This window comes from Osmerus eperlanus, chromosome 1 (genome assembly GCF_963692335.1).
Source record: "Osmerus eperlanus chromosome 1, fOsmEpe2.1, whole genome shotgun sequence".
NCBI classification, from domain to species: domain Eukaryota; kingdom Metazoa; phylum Chordata; class Actinopteri; order Osmeriformes; family Osmeridae; genus Osmerus; species Osmerus eperlanus.
Window position 1 is genome coordinate 22,588,215 of NC_085018.1, and position 15,245 is coordinate 22,603,459.

Sequence of the window (15,245 nt, forward strand, 5' to 3'; positions counted from 1 at the left end):
CAGGAGCATGGAGTGTGTTTGGTGAAAATCAGTTCAAATATAATATAAAACAAACACTGATCTCTTGGATATCAACTGGTCACAAAGCAGTTCCATTTGGTCTGAGTTATTCCAAGTTTGGTCTTAACATTGGTATTTTTTTTTGCTACACTATAGTGTTTATTAAATGCCTACATAAGAAATATTTACAGGTGTAGAGTAACTAGCCATCAAAAACAACGTCTGACCCCGTTGTGTTTTGAACCATGCACAGTACTGACAAGATCAATATTTCAGAGACATTTCACATTCAGTCAGGGAGATCACAAGAGCTGAAATGTCAAGCCATGGGGCGCTTTCAATTCTGTTCAAATGGTCTTTTTTTATATTTTTGATCCTCCTATTGCCCTTTACATCTGTCCCTCTCCTCCAGCTGCAGACACACAAGGATCCTCTTCCTGTGAGACAACAGGCCGGGGGGGAAATAAAGCAAGCCAACCAGGAGAAAGGGAAATAGAGAGACACAGAGCAACATCATCAATGATCAACAACAACAACAACACCACTATGCTGATGTTCAATCAGAAAAACAACAACTGCAGCTGTTTGGACTGACATCATGGTCTCTTACAGGCTGGTCTCACGACCTACTGTGGGCCACAGTGACTAAGCTGGTATTCCACGTTTCAAAGTTTCACAAATCTAAACTAAAGGGATGATTATGAATGTTCTCATTATGTTTTGTATCAATTTATTTCTCTGTATTTTGTTTCCACCTTTATTATCCTGGTTGGTCAAGACCTTTACATTGACACCTGGCAACTGAAGTAACCTTGTGTCAGGGAATCAGGCAGTTAAGATTTTGACCTGGGGCATGTCGTCTTTAGTTTTAATGTGAAGTATTCTGTTTTTGTGTGTATGACATAGTTGATGGAGTGAATAAGACTACAACTCACATGCCCAGGAACTGTATTCTCCATAGATCAGAGGCCTAATGCATCCATATATCATTTCAGTTTCTGTCCTTCACTTCTGTCTTGTGGTTGTGCAGTGACATCTTCAGTGTCCCATCTCAAAGCAATGACATCATCTTCGGAGGGCCATCAGAGCAACAAACACATTCTATATTAAGTGTATAGAAGAGACCGGCTGTGTGTACGGTTCATGTCAGATTTAATTATGGTGCAATCGGACAAACGTCTTTTTGCTTATCATTCTTGAATAACACAGCATTGCTTTGTTACTCACAACTTCCATATACAACACATCTCTTGCATGGCACGGTTTTGTACTTTAATCACTCATTCTCTCCCAGAATCAAGCAGTATCTCTACATCTTAGTGGTATATCTTTAAGTGGCTCATACATTAGGATCTGCTGCCTCCGCCATTGTCACATGGGAACATTACTGTGGAGTGTCCACACCACCAATCAGTCATCCATTCTAACCTCCTCCACAACCATGTAATAGATATATATATTCATAGCACAGTCCAGGATAATAAGCACTCTGAGGTGATCATCTGGTTTTCCTGGAACGGCTCCCTTTGATATTCTCACTTAAACGCCATCATCGTGTACAGTGTGTGTGATGACCCTCTTATCGTTTCTTGAACTGTTTTACATAAAGTGGCTGCATGAACTAGAAAAACGTACCAGATTGTTGGGTTGTGTTATCAGATAGGAAAACAAATTATTAGTCAACTAAAAAAAATTATAACACGAAAAACAAAAAACATTTCCTAATCTACCATATAAAGCCATTCCGATTGGGTCTATTTGAAATAAGGTTTTAAGGTTGATTTTCAATATTTTATTTTGGTTTAAATTGGAAATTATTACAAACTGAAAGGAAGCAATCTAGGAATTCTGGTTCAACTTCATTTTAATTGACAATTATTACATCTGTAATCTGGATTTGTTTGATACAATAAAATAATGAAATGGCTGAAGTGTTTCTTATTTCTCATAGAACCTTACCCAGTTAAGAAATATTTGACATTAAAAGAAGATATGTGTGTGGCAAAGAGCTCACTCCTTGTATTCTTTCTCAATTTCCAAATCTCATAAAGCATCCACATCATTAAACATGAAACATAACCGTAAGGGTGAGTCGCTAGCAGGGTGAGTCGCTAGCAGGGTGAGTCGCTAGCAGGGTGAGTCGCTAGCAGGGTGAGTCGCTAGCAGGGCTCCAGGACAATTCCTCCCCTTGCATTAGCAGTGCATCACTTACCAGGTGTGGAGAAATGTTGAGTTGCAAAAAATAGTTCCTAAAATAGCCACCAGGATCATAAATGATTCAGTGAATTGGGCAGTGTTAGCAAAAAACACATTTATATTTTAAAATGGGACCTTTTCTCAACAAATTCCCACAATGTAGGTTTATATATCTTTCTAAAACACATCCAATAGGAGAAGGCTTGTCCTGTCATTTAACGTTTGTAACATTTGATAGTTTACTGACTATATTTTCAGCATTTATAGATAATCTACTCATCGACTACTAATCTAAAGAGTCACATGCTTGTTTTGACAGATTTAGTATCAATGCTTGAAATCTTTAGATTCATGATAAAAATCACGTGCAGGGTTTGAATGTGAGATTATGTTTAATTGTTCTTCAGAATCGTATCAGAGAAAGCCTACAGACGCAATAAACCTTTTGTCATCTTTACACATGTACACATCTGATACTGTTAACATAACACACAATGGGACCGGCCCTAGAGTGATGAATAGTCTCCATAGTGATGAATAGTCTATATAGTGATGAATAGTCTCCATAGTCTCTCTTCCATTTCAGACATCTGAAACATTTCATCTTCTGTTTCATTCTCAAATGTTCAACCTTTCTGTAACTGCTAAAATGCTTGGTTTGTTTCAGGCCAATAATTCTACAAGGATATTTAGTTGTAATAAAATACTTTAAATAGAACACAACCAGCATGTTTAGACATGTTCTTTAAATAGTTATAATACACATTTTTCTAATTCCTATCATAAGACTTCATTATAGTTCCCTTCAGTGCAAACTCCACAAATATGGAGGATTCAACATCTGCATATATTCCTATTGGTTTAGTCACTCACTGATGTAAAGGCACCTTATCAGCTAACACTCACACACACAGACACACACATACTCACACACACACACACACACAAACGCACACACTCACACACCCTCACACACGATACAACGATTGTGTCACACTTTCTACGATTTAGCAGGTTCCGTATCAGGAGATTGCAGACATTTATCAGAGGGCACATCCTCACACGACTCGTCCTTTGTCAGGCTGGGATCAGAGAACCCTGAGGAAGACAGAGATGGAATATATGATCAAGCGGAGCGAGGGGAGAACATTCACACCTGACAATCTTTCTGTGTTATGTTTGGTTAGGGTGAAGTAAAAAGGTTGTTCGTTCATTCTCTCTCTCTCTCTCTCTCTCTCTCTCTCTCTCTCTCTCTCTCTCTCTCTCTCTCTCTCTCTCTCTCTCTCTCTCTCTCTCTCACTGTCTCTCTATCCATCCATCTATCCATCCATCTATGGAAGGTGGAGCTGTGGTACCGTTGGAGCCGCTCTCCTTCCATCTGAACTTGTTGTCCTCTGTGTGACGTGTCCATGTGGACCTGAAGCTGACCAGCTCAGCGGTGACGTGGGGCAGACTCCACTGCAGGCCCCTGGAGCTCTCCTTCCACAAGGAGCTGGACAGCAAAACACACAGGCCTCCTTCAGCCCACCAGGCCACCTCATACACAGCTACTGCCTGCGCTGCTGTGCCACATGTCATTTCGAGCTTAGTAGGAGAACACGTTTTTAGAAAGTGGCGCGTTGCATGAGCATTCAGCTAGTGGGTTCAGTGTTGTACAATAAAGGCTGTTGTGACAGGTTTGCATTAAGTTGCATGAGTCTGGGATTGGGTTATCTGGATCTATTGCAGGCTTCTACCGCTGTTCCTTGGGTCTATTCTTGGGGTCCATTTCTGTGTTCAGTTACCTGTGTCTGTTGCAGGGGTCTGGAGGACCAGGATTCTCCTCAACCAGAGGAATGACTATCTTCTCTGCCATGTCCATCAGCAAGGAGAATGTAGGGTCCACAATGAAGTCAATGAAGCCTGTGTAGATGGCAACCAAAATCTTTTTTTTTTTTATGGTCAACATCAGTTCATTTCTGGTCAAGTTATTTCCAACACTTAAATATCTACATGACCTCAGGTTCACATTAAGATCATGTTCTTGACATTTGCAGATCACTACAGCAGGTCTAGTAATGTACAGTGTCAGTTCACCCTATGTGTGTGTGTCTTTGGAGTGCAGGCGGGTGACAGCAGGGGCAGATGGGAAGGGGAGAGTTCAGTCATTACCTATCTGAGACTCAGCGATGAGGGTGCTGTTCCGGTCACAGAGAGGAGAGAAGGGAAGACCCAGCTGTGCTTCTCGGTCCCCCTCACAAAGACAAGAGGCATACAGACAACATGTTAGACACTGTGCCAGACCAGCTAGGCTAACCTGGTATTACAGCTGTTCCAAGACTGGGGTTATTTTCCCTCTGCAGCGATACTGTGCAGTCAGTGCCTCGCTCCCTGTCCTCAAATGTCTCCCTGTTCTCCCATTCTCCTCAGTACACTTCTGTTCTCTACACCTCTACCCCTTCACTCTCTACACCTCTACCTTTACCTCTCCTCTCTACACCTCCTCTCCTCTCTGCATCTCTACCCCTCCTCTCCTCTCCACACCTCCTCTCCTCTCTGCATCTCTACCCCTCCTCTCCTCTCCACACCTCCTCTCCTCTCTGCATCTCTACCCCTCCTCTCCTCTCCACACCTCCTCTCCTCTCTGCATCTCTACCCCTCCTCTCCTCCCCACACCTCCTCCAGATGTTCTACCTGTCTGAAGAACTCCTCCATGAGAGACTTGGTCCAGCGAGAGTGCAGGTTCCAGGGCTTGGATGGATGGCTGATGTCTGCTGTATGCAGGAGGAGGGACAGTGCTCTGGGTTTGTTTATCCTGTTCAGAAACACAGGAAACGGCTACTCGCTATGGCCCTGTGTGCATAGTACACAGTTTGTCAAGGAAGTCAGATGGCTGAGCGGTTAGGAAATCAGGCTAGTAATCTGAAGGTTGCCAGTTTGATTCCCGGCCATGCCAAATGACGTTGTGTCCTTGGGCAAGGCACTTCACCCTACTTGCCTCGGGGGGAATGTCCCTGTACTTACTGTAAGTCGCTCTGGATAAGAGCGTCTGCTAAATGACTAAATGTAATGTAAATGACTAAATGTAATGTCAATCCTGCTCATGGCAGTATGAAGAGACGTGTTTTGGGTGCACGTGAGCCCAGCAGCCACCAGGGGGCGTGTCACAGCAGACACTGTGTAAGATACTCAAGCCCCCATGAATACACCCAGTTCTCAAAAGGTGTGTTGAGTTTGCACAGTGCTCCTTTGTCTACAGTATGTTAGGCTCTTTCAGGTCAGACAAGACCTACAGTATTAGACTGATTACAGCAGCGAACTATGATGACGTGAAATGATGTTATTTAAGACCACGACAATGACATGTTTTGCTCTCTGTGTCGAAACATTGTTTGAAGACCAGGAACATTTGCGATTGCATCTGTCAGTGGTATACATTTAGACTTCTTCTTCTCATCGTCCTTCTCCACCCTCATGGGTGAACGCAGAGCTGTCGTCTCGACAGGCAACATCAGGTAACACCCTGCAGCATGTCACGAGAAGAGTTTCACCCAGCGGAATGGGAGAGGTCTGTACAGCAACAAAACAGGAAGGCTCAAATGTGAACTTGATGCTATTCATGCAGTAATGGGGCAGGATGTTTCACCCTGAGAATGTCTGATGCAGAAACTGTGGTAACAGTGCAAACGACTGTCAGAGCGCTGCGTGTCTCACCTTCAACCCCACATCAGGGAAGTGGCTTAAAGCCCCTCAGATTGTGGTGACTCTCTTACTAATAGCTGGAACTGTTTTTAAAGCTGAATAATGTGTGTGTGTGTGTGTGTATTACCCCTCCTGCTGCTGTAGAGAAGCTTTCATGGATTTGATCTGGAGGAGGTGAGAGGTCATGTCTGTAGCCAGGACCATCTCGATGACCAGTGCTCGTAGCTCCCTGCCACAACACAAACACACACATTTACACACACATTCACACAAACAGATAAGCACACGCACACACACATTCACACAAACAAACATATAAAAAGGCGTCCGATTACTGGAACCAGGAGTGTGGTTGAGAAGATATGTCAGATAAACTCACTAATGATGTACATTCTGGATAGCTGGTCAGTAGCTAGACCTTTTTATATTTCCTGATAGCGTTATTTGTTTTTGACTGCATCTTGGATAATTTACAATCCTTCTTGTATTTAATCATCTATTTACAGCTGCTTCTCTTTACAATAATCTTCAGACTTTTTCAGTTCAGCCAACATGATAAAATGTCATATATCACAATATTCATGTGTTTCATGTCAATTCTGGTGAATATTGTTACTTTCTCCACCTCTCGGTCACTCAAATTAGATGTGTAAACCAAAGAGATTGGAAATGTGGTCTCCATGGGGATACGAAGTGTGGTCTGCTTGGGGACGTTCTCCAGAGCCTCACCTCCACTCCTCTCGTGAGAGGTTCATGAAGATGTTCATCTGCTCCTCCTGCAGCAGACGGAAAGCAGCACTAATATGGTGGCTTTCCTGGACCGACCTATCGTTGTAGATCATGGCCAACTCTGACCTATCACAGAACAGAAAGAAGGCGTGAGAAGCCATGCAACCTCCTTACCAAGTGTGAGAAACCAAATGCTTCCCTTTTCACAGAACTGGCTACCTAATATTTGTACTGCAGTCAACGGGATGCTTAGTTTCTGTATACTGTAGGACTGTCCATTTCATATTCCTCCATGCTCGTTACCTTATTGAGGGAAAGCATGTTTTTGTGCCCAAAATAAAGCTTGAGGCGTGCCAGGAAATGAAATTCTCTCTCCACAAGAAACAAGAGCAACTGTTCTGCTTTGCTATATTAAACTAAGACAACAGTATGGCATTGTCTTACTCTATAGTCTCTGTTTCCTCGATATTTCTCTCTCTCTCTCTCTCTCTCTCTCTCTCTCTCTCTCTCTCTCTCTCTCTCTCTCTCTCTCTCTCTCTCTCTCTCTCTCTCTCTCTCTCTCTCTCTCTCTCTCTCTCTCTCTCTCTCTCTCTCTCTCTCTCTCTCTCTCTCTGTCTCTCACACACACACACACACACACACACACACAGTGGTGTCTTACTTGGTGTGAATGTGAAAGTTGTTAGTAGTGCCTGTGTGTTCGTAGTCATGAATGGCAGCAGCGAATAGTGAGGCCAGCACCTCCAGCTCAGTCAGCCAATGCTGTAGCAGGAAAACACACCCTGAACAGTTACACCTCATCAACAGCTACTCCCATAGGTGCATGCCCTGCACACGGAAACTGCTTAACAATGATGTTCTTGTTTAAAAAAACAACAACATTTGAATTAAATATACAGTTTAAACCATCAGTCACACAGTCTTAGACACACACACCACACACACTTTACCACTAGGCCGGTGCGTAGCAGCAGGCAGTGGAGCGTCTGTGTGACGTCGGCGGCGTGGACGTGGCTGTGGTACGGGTTGCTGTTCTTGCAGTAGCCCGACTCCAGCGCAGTCAGGAAGGACGTCAGGCACGAGATGGGGATCTGACGCCATCAATGAGCACCATCAGTATCATTTACATTTAGTCATTTAGCAGACGCTCTTATCCAGAGCGACTTACAGTAAGTACAGGGACATTCCCCCCGAGGCAAGTAGGGTGAAGTGCCTGGCCCAGGGACACAACGTAATTTCGCACGACCGGGAATTGAACCGGCAACCTTCTGATTGGTAGCCCGATTCCCTAACCGCTCAGCCATCTGCTGACCCCCCTTTAATCAGGAGGGGCCCGTGTGATCAACATCAGTGTCTGTCTGTAAGTGTGATCGATATAATGGGAGACCTTGAATCTGCTGTTGAGCTGGTATCTGGTGACCAGCTCGAAGAACAGAGTCTGCAGGGCGTGGTCACAGCTGGCTGAGTTCAGCGCAAACACGTCAAAACTCCAACGGTCCACGTCCTGGAACAAGGAAGAGATCAACCGTGACCGGTCTGGAGGCTGGCGAAACATTATGGGCTGGTTGCCTAGATACACTGTAGATAAATCTAGCCCATTGCAGGACGGTGATGGAACAGGAAAAATAACAACAAACAATATTATTTGGAATTGGATCAAATCGAATTGACTGTATGGCTAGCTATGAATCATTGGGATGGGTATAGGTGTTTGATAAAGCATTTGAGTGCAGATTCAAAGGTTTGCAGGTAAATCCCTTCCTGTGCAATATGTCGCTTCGGATAAAAGTGTCTGCTGAAGGAACACACGTCACACTACATTACACGTCCATGGAATTGCTTCTTCGCAACGTGTACATGATTTGCTAGTTCAGGACAAAGACATTTGGTAATCCTGTCCCAGAGATGCTGAAGGCACGGCCTCACCCTGAGACAGTGGACCACGTCTTCAGGCTGGTCTGGAATGGCCGCCGTGTACGCCCTCTTAAACATCCTGGAAACACGGGAACAGGTTTAGTCACGGATGCTAAGCAAAGCAGTCCTGATTCCTTGGTGCTTATTGATGTAACAACTTCATTTAGACAGCGGGGAGGCAGCGTGGGCTGTGGATGTGAATTGCCCTGGAAATGTTCCCTGGGCAGGATTAGAAGCCCTGCTCCTAGAAGGATCTGAGTTTGAGGGTGAAGGTGACTTAGCAGCTCGTGCCAGTTGCTCGCGCTGAGAGAAGGCAAGTCCTGTTTTTAGACTCTGATAATGTTGAGTTAGTGCCAGGAATGGACACAGGAAATACATATATAAACTAATATCTACAAAGTGTGTTTATATTTATGTACCTACGACGGGGGCGCAACCACATCTGTTACATGTAGTAAGTAAGACTTAATCAGGTTAAAGCCAAACTTCTTTGCACATACAGTAAAAAAAAACAGAACATAAAAGTCAAACCTCTCAACAAATATCCCAGCTTGCACTGCGTGGACGATGCTGCGGAACTTGGGCTTGTCGTCAGCCCGGCGGGCAGCTTGCTGAACCTTCCGGGTGAACGTGGAGGCCAGCCAATCGGTGACCTCCGACGGGACGCCATCGGACTGCAGCTGCTGAAGGTCATCTTCGACATCCAGAGACTGTCTGAGAGAGACAAGGAGACAGACTGACAGTGTGTTCACTGGGTGACTACGTATAGGTCAATGTGACAAACACGACATGAACCTGGCCCTCACGCCTCGGCAGAAAGGCTTTTTTGAGCTTCAAAATGTTTGAGCTGTCGACAAGCTTGCTACCGCTAATGAGCTACAATCCCAGTGTGTACCGAGGTTATTTAGGGTGAGAAAAAGAGAGACAGTTGAGAGTGTGTGTGTCTGAGTGTGTGTCTGAGAGTGTGTGTGTGTGTGTCTGTGTGTATCTGAGTGTGTGTGTGTCTGAGTGTGTGTGTGTGTGTATCTGAGTGTGTGCATGTTGGTTTTGATCTTGCCTGTGTCTGTATAATGTAATGGGGCCGTTATGGATTTACTAGCTGTCAGGATCCATTAACTTGTTTGGGGTTTGAGGCTTCATGTATAAATATTGGTTATTGAGAGAACATGGAGAGCACATGATGACTGTTAGCCCAGTTCAGTTCCTCAGCCGGGTCCAACACTATTTTCAAATCTGTATTATCAAAAACATGGGGTGTACTTGATTTAGTACATTAAAACTAAAGCACCTTAAGTACTGTTCATATTTAGATTATTGTATTTGACCTAGATCTGATCCTATCTGGACTAACTATCATCCTGGTCTCTTGATGTGCTGTGAATAAACCCTGCTGGCTTCATCCTTGTATCAAATAAGGATGGAACCTGCCTTCTCATAGATCTGTGAGTTTTGTGACATCATACAGAACCGTCCTGTGACATCATACAGAACCGTCCTGTGACATCATACAGAACCATCCTGTGACATCATACAGAATACTCCTGTGACATAATACAGAACCATCCTGTGACATCATACAGAACCATCCTGTGACATCATACAGAGCAGTTTTGTGACATCATTCAGAGCACATCGACACAGGAGGTTCGTCTACCTGGGCCCATCGATGTAGACAGCCTCCAGCAGAGATGCCGTGCACTCCAGGTTCCTCTTGAGATCTTCAACGTCCACATGTTTCTCCTCCAGCTGCTTGACCATGCACCTCAACCTGCATTTCAGAGGGTAAAGGTCAGACCAGAAACAGCACAGCGTGGAGGCAGAGGCAGGAACAAACCACCAGAGCTGGGGGGGAGGAGAGGAGGGTATCTCCTCCATAGCAGAGATAGAGCCGATACAGCAACAGGTTTTCAGAGAGGAGACTTCTCCTCTAAAACGATTTGGGACAACCAGCCAACAAGATGACTATGCTTTGGGACACAAGCCATCAATCACAGGTTACTCTTTGTCAGGACAAGCCCTAAGCAAGTTAGCAGCTGGTGGTCTTTGTGCATGGCCAAGTGTTCACTGTGTACGAAACAATGAATCTTTTTGACGTACGCTGAACATTTCAAATGTTCCTTCATTAAGAAAACGTGTTATTTTGGAAACTCTAAACTAGAGGAAAAGTGTCTGTGAAGCTTTGGTAATAGAGATTGGACCAACTGTCAGGACAATAACACATTTCCAAGCCAGGACGTCTAGAGACAAAGCTAAAATCAAAGATGAAGCAGAGATCATGGTATTGACTGGTTAGGGCTGAAATGTCTGTGGCAGAAAAAAGTAAATAAGTCATTGATAACAAATAAATAAAAAGTGGGGTTTTGACAAAAACAAGTGTGCCCTTGTGCTTGTGTTTGTTTCTTGTTATGTCTGGTTAAGAGGAAGTGTACCATTCTGACAGATAGTACCTCTACCCGCTGATTTTAATGGCCTTAGTACTGTGCGTTCTGAAATGCTGCTGGTTAGGAATTTGACACATTACACATTTCACATTATAGACTCCAAACTTTAAACCAAAAGAATGTTGTCTTTACGTATAAAGTTGAGTATTTGCAGCTTAGTAACAAGACCAAAAACATTGTCTGCGTGACATCGTTGATACATTATCCTATGGTGCAATGGAAACCTGTCTGGCCTGAACCTCAGATATGGTACAATGATAACTGCACTCAATCAAAGGTAAACAAAACACACCGTTAAGAACATGGTGTTTAATTTCATGTCTGAGTTGTTGTGGTCAACAATCACTTCTCCAACCACAGAGGAAGTGTTTGCATGAAGAGCAGTCGGCCAGGAGAGCCTTACAGATTTTCAAGGGTCTATCACGTTGGCAGCGGCTTTGAAAAGCCATTCCGTCGTATAAATAGCCAGTGGAATGGTGCCTCTGATTCCTGATAATGTTTTTTGATAACGTGTCAGCTTTGTGTTGGTGTTCAAAGTAAAAAAAAAAAAGAAAGAAAAAAAGTTGGTCAGCATTTGTAGTAATACTCATAATAAAGGGTTTCATTGCTTGAGAGATGTATTGTTCACCCATATGGGCTTCACCAGTGTCATGTCACAGGGCCTTCATGACAGCACAGACGCGCATGTGGGATGATGCTTGTTTTGAAGAAACAGACTCCCTCAAGCATTGTTGCAAATTCTGCAATTAGACCATTTCTTTTGTTCTACTTAACTTTATTTGACCAACCTCATTGAAGTAGGTGCACAAGATCGTACCCATCTTGTTCATTGCTTGAAGTTATATGTACAAACATATCGTGATTTTATACCCTTCACCACTAAAAGGATAAAAAGAAACATTATGTTTAGGAGATTTTAGCATGTCCATAGCGACTTACAATAAGTTAATACAATACTGGGATGCAGGCCCACAACCTGGTGAAACCAGGTTTCAAACAACATAATGCGTATCACTGTATTCAGCCACTGCTGCAAAAGGCTCGCCTCTCGCCGAAAGAAAATCATATTTACATGTGCAGCATTCACACCAATCAAAGGAATAGATGCTTGAGAATGGGAGTACGCAAAGAGGGCCAAAACACAACTGTGCTCTCAGCAAACTGACGTGTCACCCGAAACAAAACCACAGACCCCCCAGGTCCTCTAATAAAGAGGGAAGGAATGCTGGGGGGGCAGGAGGGAGCGAGTGGACAAAGCTACTCGTGAGGCTAGTCGAGCTGAGGGGGGTGAAAGGAGAGCTTACAACTTCTGAGTCCTGAAGTGTTGCTTCACAACCACGACCTGAACAGTGAGTATAATACTAATGCCACCGTACACCATCACACGATGAAATAAATGGATATCAATGTAGAAATAGTCACAGTGTGAAAACGATGAGAAAGAAGTCAAGCAAACAATACAGATAAACAGCAATACTAACATGGAAGGATCTTTTAAGATTAAGCTTTGTGGTGCATCTGTCAGATGAAGCGTGTGACCACAGCAGGTTGGATTCCACCCACCAGAACACTCCCAGTCTCTTACCTGGTGATAGGGATCTGAAGATGCTTCCTACGAACTCTCACAAGCTCAGCCATCCAGCCCAGAGTGTAACTTTACTCTCACAGCCTACAGTCAGGCAATACGTAGTTACTCAGGGAGAAAACCGAGCTAGAGAGAGAGGAAGAGAGATAGAGAGAGAGTAAGAGAGAGAGAGAGCAGAACAAGAGAGTAAAAAGTTCTCTGAGCTGCCTAAACCAAAACTTGTCTGTCCTGAACAGCACTTCTGACTCACCCACCACAGACACCCACTTCTGAGGGACCCACTCTGCTGCACTGTGATTGGCCAGGCCAAAAGTGTGTCAAAGTGTGTGTGTTTGTGGGTGTGTGCCTGTGTGTTTGTGTCTGTGCCTGTGTGTGAGTGTGTTTGTGTGTGTGTGTGTGTGTGTGTGTGTGTGAGAGAGAGTGTGTGTGTCTGTTCCCGTGTGCCTGTGTGTGTGTGAGAGTCTGTGTGTGTGAGAGTATGTGTGTGTGTGGCAGTGAGGGAGCCCAGCCCTGGCACTGATGATGTGTTGACTGCTAGGCTTTCAGGCGGTGTGTACTCTAAACCTAAATGCATATTTTCCACTGCCGCACAGGCCAATCAGAGACTGAAGTCTTTCACTCTGCCCTGCTAGGCAGCCCAAACCAAAACAAACAGCCTTCACTTTCCTCGAAAGCCACCCGTGAAGGGCCTCCTGGACAGCTAGCGGGTTAGCGGGTTAGCGGGTTAGCGTGCTAGTGGGCTAGCGCTCCAATGCATAGACCAACTAATCTTTGATAACTTCACCGTTGGAGAAAACAGAACGTGTCTCACAACCCAACTGGTGTGCTAAAAATATACAGCATCACAATAAAAACATCAACTTCACAGTCAATGATACTCTTTTCAACTTTTTTCAACCTACTACATAAACCAAAGCTTAGTTTTAGTTATCATTACGATAGAGTATTGTATATATACTGTAAACAGCACTTCACAGTCTGTTCATTCAAACATGGAAAACACTCAAAGGAGAGATTAAAACACTGTTTGAGACTACCTCAAAGTCCAAGGTCTTACATTCATAAGTCTTTTTATAGATAGCTGTGAGATCTGTCTTGCACCAGAATTTTGGAAATACCCACTGTGTCCTGCCCAGCCCTCCTCTCAGTCCCTCAGTTTCCACCCTCCGTGCATGGGCCCTCCCCTCCTCCCCTCCTCCCCTCCTCCCCTCCTCCCCTCCTCCCCCAGCCCTCCACCCCCCCGGCTGCCTGTCCTTCTCCCAGACTCCCATGCTCCTTGACATTGCTCCTTGACACAGAGAACAGAAATGCATTTAATCCTGACGGACTTCCAGAAGCGACGCAGAGCAGACTGTAAGGTACAACCACGTCTCATCTCATGTGCTTTAGAACGGGATTTATTCCTACATAAACACCCAGAACATGCATTAGACCACGCTTGCCCTGTAGACCGCGTGACGTCTCCCAGATTAAGATCATCTGCTATACAAGCTATAGCATGTAAAGTATATTACATGATATAGCTTAATAACATCTTTGACTGTCATTTCCATAAATTCTGATCATAGATCAGAAAAAAAGTCCTCCTGTGGGACACTTGATGACCATGCACCCAAGAGATGCAGGCTGGACAAAACTTCTCAGTCCTTTTGAATGAGACAAAACAGATGTGCTGGGACCTGACCCCAAGTCAGCGTTCCTACTCTGAGAGGATGACTGATCCAGCCTGTAGTTCCAAGCCTTAGACGGGTCATTTCAACCCAGACATCACGCCCTCTCTCACAGGTCCCTGTCACCGCGTGTCACCTGGCTCTCTCTTGTCTGATGATCTCGCTTGTATTACTATCCTGCACGGGACGGCCCTTTGTCACATCAAAAGACACAAACGTAACATAACTCATTACTGAATATTAGGTTATCAGACATGGAGCTGCCAACATAGACAACCAAGATGATGATCCAATGACAAAACGTGTCCACCAATCCCCAGGCGGACCAGGGGGCTGTTTCCTCTGACCCCATCCTCCCACCCCCTCATCCAGCTGGAGCTGTCACCATCCTTCCTACTTAGGTTACTCTAGGTGCAGTTCTGCAGTCATATGTGGAGCCCTCTGGGACATTGCTTGTAAACTAAAGTTTACTTTATTTTTTATTTGTTATGTACCCCACCCAGTCTATTACAGTGTGTCCCCATACATATGATCTTTCTCTCTCCCCTCCTTTCTTATTTTCTCCTCTGACATGGCTGTACGGTCATGTGGTCAGTAGTGAACCCTGCCCTCTCATCTGTCTTAATGCCAGATGACTCCAATCCCCCTTTTACCCCCCCCTCCCCCCCCCACTAACCACGCCAGCTTTAACCATGTCATAGACACACACTCTCACCCCTCCCCGTCCAAGAACTGACCTCAACAAGAGCAGTCGGAACGGGCTCAGAAAAGATCTGACTCTGGCCGGCTATAAATCTGAGTTGTTTTCATCCATGGGAACCACAAGCCTTTCGCAAGCCACACGGTGCTGAACCAGGATGGAGCAAGTGAGTGAATCATGTCAAGTCATTAAAAGACTGAATGGCTCACAGAAATCAATGAATACATTAATGTAATAATGAAATAAAGAATGAACACACAACATTTTAAAAAGCTAAATGAGACAGAAAAAACAGCAATGAATGAAGGAGTGAATGTGGGCAGGTCTTA

General features: G+C 44.5%; 2 protein-coding genes across 2 annotated transcripts in view; one reads left to right on the forward strand and one right to left on the reverse strand.

Moving 5' to 3' along the window:
* The window catches only part of LOC134027573 (elastase-1-like), a 90,636-nt gene that overhangs the window by 70,719 nt on the left and 4,672 nt on the right, over positions 1-15,245 (forward strand). The window lies entirely within an intron of this gene.
* Positions 1,870-12,901, reverse strand: LOC134027472 (dual specificity calcium/calmodulin-dependent 3',5'-cyclic nucleotide phosphodiesterase 1B-like). The gene is made up of 14 exons (XM_062470536.1): positions 12,547-12,901; positions 10,175-10,288; positions 9,052-9,234; positions 8,533-8,599; positions 7,994-8,110; positions 7,557-7,697; positions 7,268-7,368; positions 6,607-6,732; positions 6,005-6,106; positions 4,870-4,990; positions 4,348-4,429; positions 3,981-4,098; positions 3,552-3,688; positions 1,870-3,294 (listed from the first exon to the last, which is right to left on the reverse strand). Exons 1-14 carry the CDS (start codon positions 12,597-12,599, stop codon positions 3,197-3,199), a joined length of 1,560 nt encoding a protein of 519 aa, XP_062326520.1. The 5' UTR covers positions 12,600-12,901; the 3' UTR covers positions 1,870-3,196.

What these genes read in the sequence shown, in the direction of transcription:
- LOC134027472 (XM_062470536.1), bottom strand. Translation starts at nt 12,599, where the DNA reads ATGGCTGAGCTTGTGAGAGTTCGTAGGAAGCATCTTCAGATCCCTATC. An exon ending in ACGTGGTCCACTGTCTCAGG is followed by an intron (nt 8,111 to 8,532) that starts GTGAGGCCGTGC and finishes TCCTTGTTCCAG; the next exon opens with GACGTGGACCGTTGGAGTTT. An exon ending in TGCTACGCACCGGCCTAGTG is followed by an intron (nt 7,369 to 7,556) that starts GTAAAGTGTGTG and finishes TTCCTGCTACAG; the next exon opens with CATTGGCTGACTGAGCTGGA.